The sequence below is a fragment of the Hemisphaericaspora subhashii genome (assembly GCF_019202705.1).
Source record: "Hemisphaericaspora subhashii strain CBS 10753 chromosome Unknown scaffold100, whole genome shotgun sequence".
In the NCBI taxonomy this organism is placed as follows: Eukaryota; Fungi; Ascomycota; class Pichiomycetes; order Serinales; family Debaryomycetaceae; genus Hemisphaericaspora; species Hemisphaericaspora subhashii.
In genome coordinates this window covers 17,613-37,964 of record NW_026057316.1, presented here as the reverse complement: position 1 = coordinate 37,964, position 20,352 = coordinate 17,613, and the positions used below count along the sequence as shown (strand labels likewise).

The 20,352-nt window shown below is 34.8% G+C and overlaps 9 protein-coding genes across 9 annotated transcripts; 6 read left to right on the top strand and 3 right to left on the bottom strand. All coding sequences in view use genetic code 12, as the record gives it.

The window, feature by feature from the left end:
* Positions 1 to 73: 73 nt before the first annotated feature.
* J8A68_003458 (uncharacterized protein) lies at positions 74 to 1,171 on the bottom strand (the record flags this gene model as incomplete). Its single annotated transcript, XM_049407316.1, has 1 exon — positions 74 to 1,171. One exon carries the CDS (start codon positions 1,169 to 1,171, stop codon positions 74 to 76), a length of 1,098 nt encoding a protein of 365 aa, XP_049263264.1.
* Positions 1,172 to 1,330: 159 nt separating this feature from the next.
* J8A68_003457 (uncharacterized protein) lies at positions 1,331 to 1,885 on the top strand (the record flags this gene model as incomplete). The annotated part of the gene is made up of 2 exons (XM_049407315.1): positions 1,331 to 1,361; positions 1,431 to 1,885. The coding sequence occupies 2 exons, from the start codon at positions 1,331 to 1,333 to the stop codon at positions 1,883 to 1,885; spliced, it is 486 nt and encodes a 161-aa protein (XP_049263263.1).
* A 191-nt stretch (positions 1,886 to 2,076) lies between these two features.
* Positions 2,077 to 2,472, top strand: J8A68_003456 (uncharacterized protein; the record flags this gene model as incomplete). The annotated part of the gene is made up of 1 exon (XM_049407314.1): positions 2,077 to 2,472. One exon carries the CDS (start codon positions 2,077 to 2,079, stop codon positions 2,470 to 2,472), a length of 396 nt encoding a protein of 131 aa, XP_049263262.1.
* Positions 2,473 to 2,885: 413 nt separating this feature from the next.
* Positions 2,886 to 8,156, top strand: PLD1 (phospholipase D; the record flags this gene model as incomplete). Its single annotated transcript, XM_049407313.1, has 1 exon — positions 2,886 to 8,156. The coding sequence occupies one exon, from the start codon at positions 2,886 to 2,888 to the stop codon at positions 8,154 to 8,156; it is 5,271 nt and encodes a 1,756-aa protein (XP_049263261.1).
* Positions 8,157 to 8,440: 284 nt separating this feature from the next.
* J8A68_003454 (uncharacterized protein) lies at positions 8,441 to 9,091 on the top strand (the record flags this gene model as incomplete). The annotated part of the gene is made up of 1 exon (XM_049407311.1): positions 8,441 to 9,091. The coding sequence occupies one exon, from the start codon at positions 8,441 to 8,443 to the stop codon at positions 9,089 to 9,091; it is 651 nt and encodes a 216-aa protein (XP_049263260.1).
* Positions 9,092 to 9,183: 92 nt separating this feature from the next.
* Positions 9,184 to 10,701, bottom strand: J8A68_003453 (uncharacterized protein; the record flags this gene model as incomplete). Its single annotated transcript, XM_049407310.1, has 1 exon — positions 9,184 to 10,701. The coding sequence occupies one exon, from the start codon at positions 10,699 to 10,701 to the stop codon at positions 9,184 to 9,186; it is 1,518 nt and encodes a 505-aa protein (XP_049263259.1).
* Positions 10,702 to 12,154: 1,453 nt separating this feature from the next.
* Positions 12,155 to 15,814, top strand: CRP1 (Crp1p; the record flags this gene model as incomplete). Its single annotated transcript, XM_049407309.1, has 1 exon — positions 12,155 to 15,814. One exon carries the CDS (start codon positions 12,155 to 12,157, stop codon positions 15,812 to 15,814), a length of 3,660 nt encoding a protein of 1,219 aa, XP_049263258.1.
* A 142-nt stretch (positions 15,815 to 15,956) lies between these two features.
* Positions 15,957 to 17,078, bottom strand: PTC1 (type 2C protein phosphatase; the record flags this gene model as incomplete). Its single annotated transcript, XM_049407308.1, has 1 exon — positions 15,957 to 17,078. The coding sequence occupies one exon, from the start codon at positions 17,076 to 17,078 to the stop codon at positions 15,957 to 15,959; it is 1,122 nt and encodes a 373-aa protein (XP_049263257.1).
* Positions 17,079 to 19,377: 2,299 nt separating this feature from the next.
* J8A68_003450 (acylglycerol lipase) lies at positions 19,378 to 20,289 on the top strand (the record flags this gene model as incomplete). Its single annotated transcript, XM_049407307.1, has 1 exon — positions 19,378 to 20,289. The coding sequence occupies one exon, from the start codon at positions 19,378 to 19,380 to the stop codon at positions 20,287 to 20,289; it is 912 nt and encodes a 303-aa protein (XP_049263256.1).
* Positions 20,290 to 20,352: the final 63 nt, after the last annotated feature.

Genomic DNA, 20,352 nt, shown 5'->3' with positions numbered 1-20,352 from the left:
TATTTATATAATTTTTGAGAGTTTTCTTTTGCGTCTATTTCAATGTCATTTTATAAAAGATCTATTTACAAGTTTAAAGTAATGCACAAGTTTCAAGAACTACGCATCGTAATTCCTTTTTGCCGTATTCTTGAACAATATGTTTGTTAGTACCTGCATTAGTGAAGAGAAATCGTGAAAAAAGGGTCATCAGACCAAGCACCGTTCCATTGATTATTTCATTGTAATGAGCGATCACCTTTTCATTTCCATTCTTAATCGATGCAAGTAACTTCTCGTCTTCTTCTCTGGATGCTACTGTTGTAAACTTCTTTTTGGGAGGCATATGCTTCTCAATTACCACATCCGTCTTTGTAAACACAATATCAAATTGAACACCTTCCTCAACTAAATGGTTAAGAATAGTTAAGTCTTCATGTCTAAATCCTTCCACTGAATCTATCAATAAAAACACTCTCTTTAGTAAATGTCTTCTAGAAATATAATCCGTAACCATTTCTCCTTGTTGTATATCCCCAAATTTCCCATACCCTGGACTATCCATAAGCCTGAGCTTATTGCCAATATTAAAACAGTTCAAAGTTTTTGTAAACCCAGCACGAGATGACACATATGCTACATCGGTAACTTTTTCACTTTTCCCACGAGTCACTAAACTATTTATCAACGATGATTTACCTACATTAGTATGACCTAAAAATAGCACCTCCGGAAACGGTTTCAAATATAGACCAGGGATACCAAAAGTCTTTTTAGACATCATTAAAGACTTCTGATAATCAGTTTTATTAATTGGATCCATTCTATCGTAGCTTTCTTTTCGTTCTTTCACAAGACGAGCATATTTCACATCCGGAATTTCTTCATATTCAGCAAGGGTCCATTCAAGTTGAGGCTTGTTCAAATTGAAGAAATCTTGAGCCTTCTTCGCTTGACTACCCGTGAAAGGAGCATAATCTGAGCCTTGAAAAATCTTGTTTAGTTCATCTGGTTTAATGATCTGTTTCATAAAATCATTAAGCTTAAGTCGTTTGACGACAGGTTTCTTTATTCTTCGTTTTGGTTTGTCTTGTTCTATTTGCTCGGGCTTAGGAAGTGCCGAAACCAAGTAGTTGATACTTCGCTTAGATATAAGCAACTTCGAACATGTTGTGACTGTGGTCGGTAGCATTGTTGTAGAACTCAGTATAATTTGGTGATCCATCGGGGATCAGAAAATCTTCTTTTCTGGAACAAAGATACCGTGAGCACCTTTCTAGCAAGACCATATTTCATTTTTTCACAACGTGTAAAACAAGTGAATTTAATATCACTAAGTAGATACTATGCGATGTTACCAATAAGGCTTCCAGTACTAATAGGTACGTTCTTACCCTCCATTGGTCGAACATATAGATCAAGTAAATACTAACATTGAGAAAAATGTGCAGTTTTCATCTTGTCATTAATTGGAGCAGGATATTTGGGATTTGCTCTGATCCATTTAGAGTATGACAAGGTAATACATTTTACTACTTTTCTTATATTGACAATTGAATTTTACTTTGTATTTGACACTAAGAACAAGAAACTAATTAGAATTATTACCTTTGTAATATGTACATGTGGAGCAAGTATTGGACTGGAATTGATACAACATTTAATAAATTCTCAAAGAATATTTGATATCTTTGATATATTGTATAATGTATGTGGTAGCTCAATAGGATTATTAATTGCTTGTATTGTTCATAATTGGAGAATTAGTAAAATGAGACAAGAAAAACAAAGACGTCGACAAATCGACCATATTGAAGGGCAAAGTATATCAACATTAGATAATCAACCAATCCTTCTGGATGACCAGGAAGAAGGAAAGAATCTAATTCCACTTCAAGATTTGTAATTGAGTGGTTCTTTGCTAATTGCTTACAAATTAAGTTTTGTTTCTCTGGTGGGGAGAAGAAGAATGCGAATGGGAATGGCAATTTTATATAAAGGTCAGGTCAAAGTTTAACAACGGCAATATTCTTTCCCCACGGTTCTTTCTACAGAAAAGAATTGCCTCATTGCCTAACAACAATCAATAAATTATCAATGTCATCAGAAGCACAACCAGACTCATTCTATGGTGATATCAAGTCATATGATATTCATACCTATTGGAACAATAACAATGAAACTGAACGTAAATTTGCTTTTGAATTACGAGAACAAGTATTAAAAGATTTTGCTAGAGAAATTGCTAATGGTGATATAAGAGTTTATAAATTTTGGGATAAACCAATTGGACCTCATCCAATTAATATGTGGGAATTAGATTTTAAAAGTCCAGAAATTTTTAAAAGAATTGTTCCTTATTTCCAATTAAATCATGGAGATTTATCAGTATTAATTCATCCAAGAAGTGGTAAAGGTGATTTACTTGATCATACTAAATTTGCCTTGTGGCTTGGTCATAAAGTAAGATTAGATACAAATCTCCTTAAATGAACTATTTTTTATTTATTAAGTTTAATAGTCATTATGTAAATTTTAATTGACACGTTGTATGACACACGTTTAAAGTTTCTGTCATTTATAACTTTATAGTATATGTTCATACTTCATACGACATCAAATGACTTGATTTTATTTTGTACATTATACGAGACTAACTGTCCTCTGATTTTTTTTTCTTCTGATTGTGGTTGTAAGAATTTGAATCAGTTTTTCTATTTGGCTATGTTTTGTAAATTATTTAGACGATTCTTGTTTTTACAACCAATTTTCAAAATCACTGTAATTCTTCGCTAATTTTAAAGAAGCTCATTCATTCAGGTATAAAGAAGCCATTAATAGTTTTGAATCATCAACAGACTACTTAACCCAAATCGTTTCATATTCATTTTCTTTAGCTTTTTACTATGCCAGAAACAATTGGCAACACCGAAGTAATAGGGGAAACTACACTAAATGGAGTGTCCAACTTTAAGATTCATTTACCTAAAATATTTCAAGAAGGCCTTAACAATTCAACAGAACATTCTAATGATAACCCCAATAATACATTGAATGGTTCCCGACCTGAGAATAACAAAAATGAAAATGAATCTGATCAAAGACCACCTAGTCCATTAAGAGAACAACCTGATGTCGATCAAATTTATAGAACTATTTCACAAGAGTCTAGTATACGACCAACTCCCACAAAATTACACAAGATGTCAAAATCCTTTCTGTTAGAATCACCAAAAATTATATCTAATCCTTTATCATTTTTCAATCGGAATGACGACACGAAGGAAATGAGATTTGAATCAGAACAAGAGGAGGAAGAAGCCAAAAAGCTTTTCAATCCAATGCAAGCTAAGTCCAACGGAGTGTCAAGTAACGATCTAGATGGAGTGGATCCATTGGATGAACAAGAGAAGAATAAAGTTAAAGATAAAGATCATAAGGACAAGGCCAAAGACAAGGATACAAGGATTCCATTTCAACATTCACAAACTTTGGCTAACTTAGGAAACTTCTTACCACATAGATTCAGTGCACGTCCACAGACTCAACAGGATTCATTACATCCAAATGCCTATGAAATGAATGACCTTTTTCATCCAACTACTGAATTATCTACCCAACAGAAGCTCAAAATGAGATTACTGAGACTTACGAGAAGAAGACCAAAGGAAAGAAGAAGAACAAGTATAGCATTAGGAGAGCTCGAAGAATTAAGAGAAGAAGGGGAGAGACAAGCAGGAGAAAGAGCTCAAAAATTGATTGTTGGTCTTGCCTTGGGTGGCCCTGCTATTGGATTAATGGCATCGTGTTTATTAGAAGATGAAAAAGGAATAGCAAGAGCTCCATTATTATTATCTTTACTAGGATTGAAAGTGACTGACATTTCCTTGAATGATCAAACTAGAATCCGAAGATTTCGAATTGACTTGGAATATGGTGTAGGTCCCCAAAGAATGAAATGGTCCATTGAGAGAAATGCCAAAGATTTATTTTATTTACATTATAAGTTTAATCTTGAGCGTTGGGCAAAAGAAGTAGTTGGAGGTAAAATTCAAAAACCTCCCAAGTTTCCCATTCCGCCCCTTAGAAAGGAATCCAACAGAACAAGGAGAAACAAACCAGTAAGCAATCATCGACAACAACATACCCTGCCGACACATGAAGCTGCTTCTGTCGAAGATAATAGTTCACTACATTCAATGAACACATTCAGAGCGGTACTACGTAGAGCAAGACTGCATTTGTCTATTTCATCAGTTTCATCAGATGAAGATACACCTGAGGTTATTGAAGTTAGAAGGAAACATAAGAATGCACAATATATTCACGATGTTGAGAGATATTTGAATGAATTAATTGAACAAATATCATTGAAACCTGAATCTAATCGTCTATTCATGTTTTTTGAGATTTCTCCAATATCATCATTATTAAGTTATGAATCTGGATATATTGGAAAACAAGGTCAGGTACATATAACCTCATCAAGTAAATCGCTGGGTTGGCGTGTTGGATATTTCAATGCTGATGGATTGAAAGGGATCATTGATAGACGTTCTGAAAAATGGATGTTGATTAGAGATTCTTATGTGATGTATGTCTCCGATTTCAATTCAACAATCCCATTGGATGTTTTCTTAGTGGATTCCGATTTCAAAATCACTTATAAACACAATGAAGACGTTAATGATGAAGAATTTTCCTTTGATGAATCATCATTAGCTCGTGAGAAGGTTTTGAGCGAAACAAATGCCTTCTTTCCTCATTTGAAAATCACATTGGAGAATGGAGAAAGGAAATTAGCAATAAATCCTAAATCGTCAAATGATCATAGAGTATGGATTGAATCACTCATGTCGATGAAGAACTCTACTGTCTGGTCTGAAAAGCATAGATTTGAATCATTTGCACCAGTGAGAGAAAATTGTTTTGCACAATGGTATGTTGATGGTCGTGATTATTTTTGGTCAGTCTCTTCTGCATTAGAAATGGCTAAGGATGTGATTTATATTCATGATTGGTGGCTCACACCCGAAATTTATTTAAGACGTCCAGCAAATGGTAATCAACAATGGAGACTTGATAGAATATTACAGAGAAAAGCTCAACAAGGGGTGAAAATCTTTGTTATTGTTTATCGTAATGTGGGTTCAACTGTTTCTATTGATTCATTATACACAAAGCATTCAATTTTATCATTAAATGAAGACAATATTCATGTTATCAGATCTCCAAATCAATTGCTTCAAAACACTTACTTCTGGGCTCATCATGAAAAATTATGTATTATTGATAACACGATTGCATTCATGGGAGGTATTGATATGTGCTATGGTAGATATGATACACCAGATCATGTATTGACAGATGATTCAAAAATCGATTTTGATAGCCTTAGACCAGGTGATAGACCTACACGTGACGAATTAATTAATTTCCAAACTTTCCCAGGGAAAGATTATTCTAACCCAAGAGTCAGAGATTTCTCTAATTTGGAGAAACCTTATCAGACATTGTATGATAGAAATACTACACCAAGAATGCCATGGCATGATATCCATATGTTCACATCAGGAAAAGTTGCCAGAGATTTATCCAGACATTTTGTTCAAAGATGGAATTATTTGTTAAGACAGAAACGTCCAAGTAGATTTACACCTTTATTAACGCCGCCATCTGATCTTACTGATGAAGAAACTAGGAAATTTGGATTAGATGGAACTTGTGAAATTCAATTATTAAGATCGAGTGGAAATTGGTCATTGGGGTTGAAACAACATGAACAAAGTATCCAAAATGCCTATATTAAATTAATCGAAAGCTCACAACATTTCGTATATATAGAAAATCAATTCTTCGTTACGTCTTGTTTTATTGAAGGAATTGAAATTAGGAATAGAATCGGTGATGCATTAGTTGACAGAATTATCAGAGCCCATAAAGAAGGAACCAATTGGAAAGCAGTGATTATTATTCCATTAATGCCCGGATTTCAATCCCAGGTCGATGAAGCAGAAGGATCGGCCGTTCGTGTCATTATGCAATGTCAATATATGTCAATTTCAAGAGGTGAATCTTCAATTTTTGCCAAATTAAGGAAAAAAGGAATTGATCCTGATAATTATATTCAATTTTTCTCATTACGAAAATGGGGTAGAATTGGGACCAATAGAACTTTGGTAACTGAGCAATTGTATATTCATGCTAAGGCAATGGTTGTTGATGACAGAACTGCAATTATTGGAAGTGCAAATATTAATGAAAGGTCTATGCGTGGGGTAAGAGATTCAGAGATTGCCGCCATTGTACAGGATAAGGAACAGGTAAATACTATGATGAATGGAGAACCATTCAAAGCCGGTAAGTTTGCACATACCTTAAGAATGAGGTTAATGAGGGAACATCTTGGAGTTGATGTGGATATATTAGATGTGGTGGAAAGGAGATTTAAGCGGTTTGAAAAAGTAGCAAGATCAAAGGAAGGTTTACTATTTGCGACTAACAAATTCAAGGATATTGAGAATAGGTATTTATCAGCAATGGTTGAAATTGCATCTAGAGATATTTTAGGAGAACATGATGGTACAGGAAGATGGTTCCATTTTATGGATATGATTGGTTCTGAATATAAAAAATTAAGCGTTCCTTTTGAAGAAGAAGAGGATGATGATTTACCACCTCCATTGTTTTTACCAGTATCGCTTAATAATAGAACTGGTACTCATGAAGCAAATAGAGGTATTCGTGACAGAAAAAAGCATTCTTATGACAATAGAGTTCAAAACAGTGCTGCACATAAGAAAGATGTTTACGGTGAAGGTCTCGATAAATACAGAAGTAAACTTGCCAAGAATTCCAGATTAAACAGTGCAAAGTTCCTTAGGGAATTAGCCATGACTTCTATGGATGAAAATCCAACAACCTCATTTATGCCTGATATTCAAAGTGTTAGAGAATTTTTGGAAGCTGATGATTGTGAAATGACTGATGAAATGGACGAAGAATCTGAGAAGATTATCAACGAAAGAAATAGGGAGAGATGGTTATTATTGAAGAAGATTTCATATCTTCAAAGAATTGCAAGTAAAGAACAAGCAGCTACAGAAAAAGAAAACAAAAGAAGGCAAGAAGTTGGATTGAGTCCATTAACAAATTCTTCACCAACTGCCAGTGATGAAACTGCATTTCCCTTCCAAAAGTCAGTTTCACCAGAAGTAAGAACATCGTCAGACGCGACAGGTGCAAGCATGCCAGTTTTCAATGGAATCCAAGTTACTTCGTTGGACGAAAATACAACTAAAGAAGTTATTAAAAGTATTACTTCACCTGATGTAAAATTGAGTAGTTTTGTCGACCCATATGTTTTTGAAGATCCAATTGACGGCGAATTCTATGAATGTCTTTGGAATGAGATTGCAAGAAGGAACACAGAAATTTACAGAAGGGTCTTCCACACTCAACCTGACGATATGGTAAGTAGATGGTCCGAATACACCCATTATACCCAATTACACAGCTCATTTATGAAAGCGCAAGATTACGAAGCAGATTTAAGACAAGCTAATAATTTATTGGACGACGAAGAAGCACTTACTAAAGTGGAAACAGCTGTCAACTTACAGGCTGAAGATGCAACAGAAACTATGGAAACCGACAATGATATTGGATTGCTTGGGAAAGTACCTCCCTCAAGGGACGCTGCAGAAGTTCCTCCTCCAGAACACAAAATGAGACTTAGGTTAGGAAGGAGAAATAGTCAGTTCCCAGTACCACTGAATGAAGTTGGGGATATGAGTGTGGTTGATGAACCTATCCGGGAAGAAATCCCAGATAACGTGTCAGAATTATCTCCAGTCCAAGAGCTGGACGAGTCACCAAACCATGAAGTAGACACCTCAGAGACTGAAGGGCAACAAGGTGAAAAGTCGGAACAGAACAAACCAGCAGCTACCAGTACCAAAGCACCCGGAAGACGTCCTAGGGCTGGAACTTATCTCGCAAGAAGAAGAATCAATACTGGAGAAGCAATTTATGATCGCAAGACGGCAGAGAGATTGTTGAACGAGATTCATGGGAATTTGGTTTATTTCCCTACTGAATGGCTTGGCGTAGAATTGATTAGTAATAATTGGTTTTATAATACTGATAGGCTTCCACCAATGGAAATTTATGATTAAAAGGGTGAATTTGTTTGCTAGCATATTTTTATCACATATTTATATTTTATAAACTGAATTATAATTTAATAATATTTAATATTTGAGTAAGTCCCAGATACCGCAAACCATTTAAGGATGTAAGCATCCTCCCCGTAGCATCTCTCGATCTCTGTACCAAGACAATCGCGTTTGATTAATGTCCTCGGATCTGGAAAAGAACAAGTCAATAGAAAAAAAAATAAAATCAGGCATTTAGGTTCCAGCAGACTCAAAGGTATCTTTTCATACCACTACATCCCATCATGTTTCTACAATTGCTTTCATATGTTGGTATAGCCGTTGGGTTTATATTCCTAGTGCTTTCAATTGCCTCTGGGTTGTATTACATTTCAGAATTAGTTGAAGAACATACAGAACCAACTAAACGATTCTTAACCAAATTGATCTATGGGATTATGGTTACATTCATCCTACTTTTAATATTTGATAAATTTCCATGGAAGCTAACCTTCTTTTCAATATTTTCATATTATGTATATTTACAAAACCTTAAGAAATTCCCATATGTTGAATTAACTTCGCCAATATTTTTAATTTCATGTGTGTTTGTTGTTGCCAATCACTTTTTATGGTTTAACCATTTCCATTATCCATATATACCTCCAATTGAAATCAGATTAAGACCTGATTATGAACCACCTAGAATCCCTTCGTTTCCGGAAGTATGTTCATTTTTTGGTTTGTTGATTTGGTTCGTTCCATTTGCATTATTTGTAAGTTTGAGTGCACATGATAATTTATTACCTCACCATATTGAACTGGATGCTTCAATAGAAAGAAAGAAAAAGAATGGTTTAGCCAAAGTGGTAGTGGCAAATCTCAGAGAATACTTGTATACAATAAGTAGGAAATTGGGTTATGAATTAGATCCACAACATGGAAGACTTGCGTAGGGTGTATTATTAGAGAATTGTAAAATTATATTGTGTATAACGTACATTAAAGTCATTAAATATAATAAAACTCACTATATAGCGAAGTTTAATTAATTATCCAAGAATTTCCTAACTGGTTTACCAATGTCATCTAAACTTAACAAGAAGGTATCATGTCCAAAGTTACTGATATCATTTCCCAATTCAACGTATTCAACTTCTCCTCCTTCACTATTTTTAATTAAAACATCAGCAACTTCTCGTTGTTGCCATACTGGGAACAAAATATCTGATTCTACACCTATAACTAACACATCCTTATCAGCCATTCTCTTTAACCCTAATGCTAAATCCGATATTGCCTCATCTGGAGAAACATCCGCTCTGCTGACCTTTTCAGTGTATGGAACTCTAGGTACAAAATTAGAAGAGCTTTCAAACCCAGTGACATGTCGATCAATGTATGCTTGTTCTGCTCTTTCTCTTGTTGAAAGTGCACTACTTCTACTTTCGTGTCCAAGATCAAATAGATCCATAGCCTTCAGAATATATAACCATGAATTAGCATCATATTCAAGACAAAACTTTTCCCCAGCATGATCTAAATAAGTTTCCACCAAGAAATCTGGACATAATGCTGGAGGTCTAGATTCATCTGCTCTTTTTCTTCCAAATCGATATTCCCATTCTGGACCTGATCTATAAGTAACCGTAGCAATTTCACGTGCTAACTTCATCCCCACATGAGGTGGAATTCCATCGTAATAGAATCCACGATTCCAATTAGGATCACTCATTAGTACTTGTCTTTGAGTATGTCTTAATGCAATAGAATAAGGATGTGATCTTGCACATGCACTAATTGAAATGATTTTTTCAACTTCTTCCGGGAATTCCCAACCATATGCCAAAGATTGCATTCCACCCATAGAAGCACCTACGGCAGCATGAATTTTGCGAACATGGAACTCATCCCATATTAATTCACGTTGAGCACGTACCATATCGTTAACGGATAAAATTGGGAATCTTGTAGCATATTGTTCTTGATTTGAAGGGTCAATTGATGATGGACCAGTAGATCCATAACATCCACCAAGAACATTTGTACATACTACGAAATATTTATCGGTATCAATATATTTCCCAGGGCCAATAAAATTTTCCCACCACCCTTTCTTTTTATTTTCAGGATGGGATTTTGCATGAGAAGAAGCTGATAACCCTGTTTGAACTAAGATTAGATTTGATCTTGATTCATTTAATTCTCCCCATGTTTCATATGCAATTTCATATTCTGGTAAATATCCTCCATTATCTAAAAATATTGGTTTTTGAGATTGATATAGTTTAAACCCAGTTTGTTCAAAATTATAAGCTGGTTCAGGACCAGAATCTAAACTACTTACTTTTGATTTTAGAACTCCCAATGATAAGTCTCTATTCTTTTTCTCTAATTTATCCAAACAAGGGAATCGCAATTGTGGATTTGACCCTCCATTTCTGGTTGATGCTGCTGCTACTGTAGGAGGTTTAAATTTAAGGGAATCGGTTGAAAAAAATCTTCTTGCCGATGGGAATATTGTTGATTTGGTGGATGATAGTCTCCTTGGCAATTTGGTTAACATCATTAATGTATTCCGGTATCCACAGCAAAATGAAAGAACACTAATAACAACTGATAAGAAGATAAGAAGGGGTTCACATCGTATTTACTAAACGTCATTATCAAGCTGTGGTAAGTAACTTGTAATTATCACAATGACCTGCACATAATCAAATTGATCATTTCACGTGATCTAAATTTTCCACATGCGCATAACTCGCTTCAAATCCGGGAAATGACGGAAATGTCATTGCTTATATGCAGACAGATTAAACTTTTCTAACAATCTGGATTGATCGCTCCTTATAATATGGGAACAAGAAATGGTTAATATATGGCGAATAGTATATTGGATATATCCTTTAACGTTTATTACTTCAATTCCATTGACATTGCTTTTCAAGAGACACCATGTTCAAATATCGCAATTGTTCTTTGTAAGATTCCTTGAGAAGTTTATAGTTCGAAAAGTGGGATATGTTTGGTTTACATTAATATTTTGGATACAAATCTTACCATATTATACTACTAAAACTCTTGATAGAAAAGTCGTTATCAATTTCACAAGAATTTATGCGGCCAATACAATTGTTATAATTCTTCTACTAGATTGGTTTTTTGGTAGTCCAATTTTTGAAAGAATAAGTGTAGCAAGTGGAGCATATTGTACAAACGAATCATTTAATAGAGAGTATCCTTGTGAAGCCGCAGGCGGTGAATGGATCAATCCATTCGATTCTTCGAGTCATTATACTTTTTTAATTTCAAGTAGTCTCTTAGTATGGTATCTATTAGTTAAATATTTAGCCTTTCCTCACAGATTATGGACAGAAACGTTACCACCAGTTATAGAAATAGATTTAGAAAACACATATCCTAGAATTTCACATTCATCTACAGGGGAAAATGCAATTATAGATAGTCCTTTGAGGTTAGGTATCATTGGTATAGTATTGATGTTTATATTCTTCTGGTATTGTCTGTTTTTAATAACTTCAATATTCTTTCATACAATTCCAGAGAAAATAGTTGGATTATTTTGTGGTATGTTTGTCCCTACAATTATCCCATTTATTGAATCAATATAGATAGAATTCCATAGAAGGTATTTTGTGGAATGTTTGTCCCTACAATTATCCCATTTTATTGAATCAATATAGATAGAATTCCATAGAACGTACCTAGTTATACGTAATTCTATATTTAGTGAAATGACATCATCAGCCGCAGAAGGGCTAAATAACCGCAATAAATAAAATAAAATAAAATAATTCTCATCGTGAGATATTTTCGCCGATTCGGTTTTTTTGGCAACACACATTTCTTTCTTCGCAGCAATTGGAAGAATCATCATTTATCATCATTCAATAGCACTAATATCTCAAATTTGTTATATAAAATCAATTAGAGAATGTCTGATTTATAAAAACTCATTTTTCTAACTATTATTACCAATCACTAACAAATAAGCAAAAATGAATTCATTTATAATTAATTTCTCAAATATTCATTGTGAGAAATGTGAATTAGCAATTAGAAGAGTACTTGGTTATTCCTTTCATGTAGTTGAAAACAACGAGTCAACCAGCCAATCAGAACAAGCAAATCAATTAAACAACAAAGAAATCATCTTCAATCTCAACGGCAACGAAGTCAAGTTAATTGGCAATAACAAGCTCAATTTCCAATCATATTCCAAACTGTTGCTAAAACAATTTGAAAAAGCTGGCTTTAATATATTATCATGGGAAATCCTCAAAGGAGATGAAATTATTCTGAATTCTCAAGTAATTGAAATGGATATAACTGAACAGCAGAATGAACATGATGGATTTTTTGATATTGTGGGATTATTCCAAAAATTTTCAACCTCCAAATCCGAAAAGAATCATTTAAAATATTGTCAAGTTTGTCAAGCGAAATCAGGAAAGAAAGTCATCGAAGAATCTTCCATTACCAATTCAAGCGAAGAAACAATTGTCGAAATCCCTCATGAAGAATTCAGAGCATCTTTCTTGGTAAGTGGAATGACATGTTCTTCATGTTCCCAAAGTGTCAATGAGGCATTGAAAGCAGTATTAGGCGACAACGGCTCTCCTAGTACCGACGAGCCTAATTTTTCAGTAGATTTAATCCAACAATCAATAGTTGCAATTATTCCTAACAAACAATTAATCAACAAAATTATTGATACAGTCGGTGACTTGGGATTTGAATGTAAATTAATCGAAGTCCTTCCGGTTCACAGATCTATCAATACCAGAGTTACAGCAATCATAGGAGGAATCACTTGTGCTGCATGTGCAAACTCTATCCAATCCGCCGTTAATGAGCTTCCATTTGTATTAGAGTGTGGGGTTAATGTTGTGACCAAAACTGCACAATTTGTTCTTGAAGATACCGCCGAAGATCTGAGTCATTTAGATCAATTAAAAGAAATGATTGAGAATTGTGGATTTGATTTTACTATTTTAAAGAATGAAAAGATTAATTATACTTCTCGGAAAAAGAAACCAAGATCAATTAATATTAAAGTGAATGGAATGTTTTGTAATCATTGTCCTGATGTAATTACTGAATATTTATCAAATTATGGAGAGGCGGTTGTTATTGAAGATCCAATATCTTTAAATGATCCATATATAAAATTCACGTATGTTTCAAGTAAGGAAATTACCATTAGAAAGTTCTTGTACGACTTGAATCACATTAGATCTACCGATACTGGAGGGTATATTATTGACGAAGATGCCGAAGGTCCATTTACTTGTGAATTAGTTAAACCGATGACAACCGATGAACATTTGCAGAGATTAGCGAGACGTGAAGTTATAAGTATAGCTGCTAGGTTAATCCTCGCTACCCTTCTCGTGATCCCAACTTTTGTCTTTGGTATTGTTGCTATGTCCCTACTCCCCAAATCTCATCCATTTAGAATATGGGTAGAAGAACCATTATGGGTCGGAAATGTGTCTAGAAACAGTTGGATTTTATTCATTTTAGCTACTCCGGTTTATTTCTTTGCTGCTGATACATTTCATAGAAAGGCCATTAAAGAAATCAAATCATTATGGATGCATAAGAATTCATTCAAGACTAGATTATTTAAATTTGGATCAATGAATCTTTTGATGTCATTAGGTACTAGTGTTGCATATTTTGCAAGTATTGTATTGATCGGATTGAGTGCAAAACAAGCTCCAATGACTCATCATGGGTTTCATACTACATATTTTGATTCTGTTGTGTTTTTGACATTCTTTTTATTGATTGGGAAATTATTACAAAGTTATTCCAAGATTAAAACCGCAGATTCAATTTCACAATTATCTAATTTAAAACCCAATCAAGCAACTTTATTGACCAAAGATTACAATAGCAAGTATCATAGTGATGAAAAAGTAGATCTTGATTTATTAGAAGTTGGAGACTACATCAGAATAGCCACCGGTGAATCACCTCCTGTTGATTGTACAATAATAGAAGGCACTTCAGACTTTGACGAATCTGCCCTAACTGGTGAATCAACCCCTGTCAAACATATCCCCGGTCATCAAATATTTTCAGGCACAGTTAATATCGGAAACAACTCAATCATTGCTCGGGTCATTAGCTTAGAAAGTGACTCCTTACTCAATCAAATAGTAAACACCGTCAGGGATGGACAATTGAGAAAAGCACCCATGGAACGAACAGCCGACCTAATCACTGGTTATTTCGTCCCCGTTATTGTCTTCTTAGCTATCATTACCTGGTTAATCTGGTTAATACTCGGTGTTTCCGGCGCATTGCCTGAGAGTTACTTAGATATCGATATTGGAGGCTGGCCAGTCTGGTCATTAGAATTCGCTATTGCGGTGTTTGTGGTTGCATGTCCCTGTGGAATCGGATTGGCGGCACCAACTGCATTGTTTGTTGGGTCGGGGTTGGCGGCAAGGTTTGGGATATTGGCAAAAGGTGGTGGTAGTGCTTTTCAAGATGGGGCCAATACTGATACTGTTTGTTTTGATAAAACGGGGACTTTGACAAAGGGGGAATTAGTCGTGACTGATTATTCGTTTGTCAACGGTGGTGGTGCTGATGGGGGGTTGGTGAGTAAGACCATTGGACTTCAGGTTATGAGGGATTTGGAAGTTTCTTCGAATCACCCTTTGGCTAAGGCGATTAAATCATTTGCTGATTATGTTCGTAAGAAAGACAGTGTGGTGATCACTGGTAATAAGGTTCCGAATGTTGAAACTATTCCTGGAAAAGGATTAAAAGGGAAGATCGTATATGAAGAAAATGATGAATCAAGTATTTGGAATGAATATTCACCAACTGAAGCGATTCTTGGAAATGAAAAATTACTTGAAGACTACAAGGTGGGAATATCACAACAACAAACATCCCTTTTGACCAAATGGAAATCAGAATGTAAATCAATTGTCCTAATTGCCATCCAATGTCAAAAACTATTTAACAATGCTGAATTCCACCTAGTCCTAATGGTTGCAGCTCGTGATGAAATCAGACCAGAAACCAAACAAGTAATCCAATTCCTCCAAAGAAAACAAATCGATTGCTGGATGATAACCGGTGACAACTCAGTCACCGCCCAAGCCATTGCCGATGAAATCGGCATCAAGAATGTCGTAAGTGAAGTCCTTCCCGATGAAAAAGAATCACAAATCAAAAGAATCAGACAACTTAAACCAAATGCCGTGATTGCCATGGTTGGAGATGGGATTAATGATGCACCAGCATTAGCTAGTGCTGATGTTGGTGTTGCTCTTTCTTCTGGGGCTGATTTGGCTGTGACTTCGAGTGATTTCATATTGTTGAATAAATCTCATCCATTGATTTCTTTGGTGACATTGTTTGATCTTGCTAGGGTTGTGTTTAGACGGGTTAAGTTTAATTTTGGGTGGAGTTTGGTTTATAATATGATTGGGCTTCCCATTGCTGCTGGTGTTATTTTCCCATATAAGAATTCAAGATTGGATCCGGTATGGGCAAGTGCTGCAATGGCACTTTCTTCAATTAGTGTTGTTTTGAGTAGTTTGGCGTTGAAGTTGTACAAACCCAAATTCAGCGCCAAAGACTTCCAATTGAATGATTCTGAAGTTATTGAACCAAAGGAGGAATTTATCTAAGAGAAGAGGTTATATTGTTTTATATAGAATTGTATAGAAAAAGTTATGGTTGTAATAAAAAGTTTATTAATTATACAAAGAGTAAAAGGAATGGAAAAGAAAGTTAATCGTAAATACGTAAAAAATTGGATAAATGACTGATCTATAAGTTAAACACATCTTTATCAAACTTAACAATCATGACAGTTACATTATCAGTTGTGGAATTATCCATAGCCAATTGACAAAGTTTTTTGGCAGCACCATGAGCATCATATCCTTTAGAGAACAATTCAGTAACCAATGAACATGCTTTTGAATCTGAAATGACATCCCATACCCCATCACATGCTAATATTATATATTCATCATCTGGCGTTACTTCAGTTGCTGTTGTGAATGGTTTTCCTATAACCAAGTCTTTCATATAAGAATCACCTAAAGATCTCGTGACCGCCAACACACCATTAACACGATTTTTCATAATCAAACCTCCACTATCTCTTATTCTGTTCATTTCATTAAGGTCTGTTGCTTTATGATCATATGATAACCGATAAGGTTTTCCTCTTCGACTTAGCACAATTCTCAGGTCTCCTACATTTGAAGTATATAACATTCGTTTATGATTTACTTTCTTTACAAAATCAAACTGTTTCTTTTTCTCATCATTCTCAACTGGCTTGTTCTCATTCTCTTCTCCCTCTTTTGCTTGTTTGGTGCCTTCTTTTTCTTCTTCTTCGTCGTCGTCTGTCTCCCATCTTAATACCGCCACTGCGGCCGTACATCCAGAAGAACCGGCCCCTTCTTTCGCAATCAATTCATCAGCCTTAACAAACGTTCGACAAAGATTCGTTCTTATATCATATTTCCCCACCGGTGGTGCAGGATTCATATCTTCATGTTCATCATCAATATCTTGTTCTAGTATACTATGCAAATTATTTCCACACCATCTTGCAGTATCTTTCCCAGCATGTCCATCAAAAATGGCAAAATATCCCCAATCTACCCGTTCGGCAAAGTTTGCTATATATGTATGAACGTCCTCCATCTTATTCCTATAGATGGTATTTTTATTCTCGGCTACTCCAACTCTAAATGATAGCCCATTAAAAGGATCATTATTATCTTGCGTTGTTGAAGAAGAATCATTTTGGTTGGCTGGGGAATTGAATGAACTTCCTGATATTTTATTCAATGAAGATGTGGATGATGAACTTGGTGGTGCTGGTGGTAGCAGCAATGTCTTGTTGGCTAATTCTGTGTCTGATTCGTTTATCATGTAAGATTGTATTGCTCTGATTGAATTGTAATGTTTGATAGTTAGAAATGCTTTGAATTAAAAAAAATTATGAAACACACTAAAAAAAATCCCTTCCCCCCTTAAGTTAGTTAAACAGAAAAAAAGCTCATTAATTGCTACTTCTTCAATGTTAATTTGTTTATATATTAAGGGTAACAATAAAACAATAAGTTAAAGGGGATTAAAGGGGCTAAAGAGATAAAGCGTATCTAGGATATATTGCTTTTATGTTAATTGGAAGCACGTTACTTTATAAGAGAGAGGTTACTACTCAGCCCATACTGATGTGAGTAGTAAAAGTTGCTTGTATTTTCTTCATTAGAGAAGCAGCGGACAATCTCGAATGCTAATGTTCGCTAAACTGGTTCTAACTGCTTGCTTGGTTGAAAGAGACTCAATGCCCAACGAATACGCGGAGTTATCAGACTCTTTAAGATTTGTCGATTCAAGCATACCGACATTTGATAGTCCACAGCACCGCGCTACCAAAATATTTTCAACGTACAAATGTATTCATTTGAAGTTGTTGCTAATTATATTCTTGATTTGGTTAATTCGGAAGCCAAGCTATACTCGGAAGAATACATAAGGTTGAAGGTATGTCCGAAACAAAATCTAAAATACAGACAAACAGGCAACGAATCTAGAGCTTGCCAACTCTTCTCTATCGTTACTAACGAATGAGACTGTATACAGTCCGGACGAAACGGGCTTCCGTACCAGCTGACTGACTTTCTATTTTGGTACCCATAGGAGCAACCTCGCGAGCGCGGTAATAATAAGATTGCGCTGACACCGTATCTTGCTCTCAAGGTAATATATATACTCCTGCCACTAGAATTGGAGGCAATGCAGGGCAATGGGAACAATGGAGACATCTCCGTTCATCAGTGTTTCCAGTATATGTAATTGCATAATATGTACCTTCAATAACTCAATGAAATCCATTAGTATCATATCCTTGTCCAAACTTCAACCTTATAGTTCTCCCACATGTACCTCCTGTTCATTAATAAATGTAAAAGATGGATTGGGGATGAGGCACCTAACCCGTTCTGGAATAGATCAATATACAGATATAGTATCCAGAACTTGGATCGACCAAATTGGCTGCAAAAAAAATTGAGCTATTTTGCGCATTCTATTTAGGAGAATTAGGTATGAGATACGAAAAGTAATTGAAAACCCTATTTTAGTTAAACTCTAAAACCGAAATCCATAAGTTCATGTGATGTTTATTGTAATGCAGACAAATTCTTCTTTCTTTTATATCTTTTCCGTTTTAAGTTTTTGCAAGAAGTTTGGCCAAATATCGAACAAAATAGACTATTTAAAGCCTGTTTTGAACAACCTGGGTGGTAAGACTCATTTAAGGCTTATTCGGGTAGAGTCATATGAGTCTAGTAAGGACGAATCCCCGAGGATATTCCCTTGAGAGCTTGAAAAGGATGATTTACTTATTAACCCAAGAGCCCCCGTTTATGAATCCCTATTCTGGGGATATCAGTTTGCAACTTGAGAATAACCTTTATCAATTAATAATTTTAGGCTTTTGTAAATTATTGGGTGATAATCGATTAATAACGAGGCGGCCTCCAGTTCTCATTCTTCTCGCAGCTCCATCAATTGTAAGTTCCTAAGCTTCATTCGGCCTCCCTATTGTTGTTCCACTAGAATCGTCAATTATCTTTTTTTCATTGAGACGTAAAACAACCACAGAAGCATGGAGACGACGAAAAAGGCTCTGGAACTTTCAATTGATGAGATAATGTTATACTTTCGGGAATTTGAGGAGATAAACTTTCGTAAGAAATTATCTTCCTATAATTCTGCCCACCCCCTTCCTTAAAATCAAATGAACATAGTGGCAAACTTTTGGAAAAGCCGGGGAATCATGAGATCGGAACAAGCCAAAGAGGTGGCTATCTTGGAGTTGCAATTTCGATTGTCAGTCATTGTCAAATGATTCACGTACAAAGAAGACACGAGAAACAAGGGGTTGTGCATTTCCTCCGGATCTCCCCTGCTTGTTTTCCCCATGTTTTTTATAAAAGTAAAAAAGCCGATTTACGAAAAACAATGAAAAAAAAAACACATGAAAAAAACTCAAAAAAATGGAATTGCCTCCTCATTACCCGCCTGTAGATTTGGAGAATCTTTATTTAAACTATTTATAGATCACGTATCAATTCCCTAATTATTTAAATTCTTATAAATCTCGAATAGATTCAATTTAGTAATTACAATTGAAAATAACGATTTAGAAAAGTAATCAAAAATGACATCAGGAGAAATTCCATATAAACCAAAAGGTACTCCAGTTATTGAATTTGTCGAATATAATGGAGCTAAATTTAAAACTGTATCTTGGTTAGTTCCAGAAGGGATTGATTACAAGGGTAAGATTATTTGTGTTCATGGATTTGCAGAACATTCCGAGATTTATTATCAAATTTGTGATCATTTATCTCAAAATGGATATGAATTATTCTTTTTTGATCAAAGAGGTGCTGGAGATACTTCACCCGGGAATTTAATTGGTAAAACCGATGAATATCATACATTTAATGATTTAGATTATTTTATTAAACGTAATTTAGATGCTAGAAAAGATGCCGATTCAACGGAACAATTCTTTTTAATGGGACATTCTATGGGTGGTGCTATTGTACTTAATTATGGAATTAGAGGGAAATATAAAGATCATATTAAGGGAATCATTTCTAGTGCTCCTTTAATCGAATTACATCCTGAAACTCAAGTTAATATTGTTGTTAGAGTTTTAACCCCTGTAATTAATAAATTAGTACCAAATTTAAAGATTGATTCTAAACTAAAATGGGATTATATTACATCAGATCCTGAATGGAAGAAATATTTAATGAGTAGTGATAAATTGATTGGTACTGTTAGACAATTCCATGATATGTTTGCTAGAGGAGAAGCGTTATTAAAGAAAGAATATGCCAGTAAGTTTAGTGATAAGATTGCCTTATTAATTGTTCATAGTCCAATTGATAAGATTAATGATTATCAAGGTAGTGCAAAAGTATTTGATAATATTCCCGAAGTTGTTGATAAGAAATTACAACCGATTGAAGATGCTCAACATTCTTTATTTATTGAAAGAGAAGAATTATTTAATAAAACTCTTGATATTTGTCTTGAATTCTTAAATTCTCATAGTTAATTGCAAGCTATACTACAATTTACTAGAGAAGACAATAGAATTTCAGTTAGATCTCGTAGATCA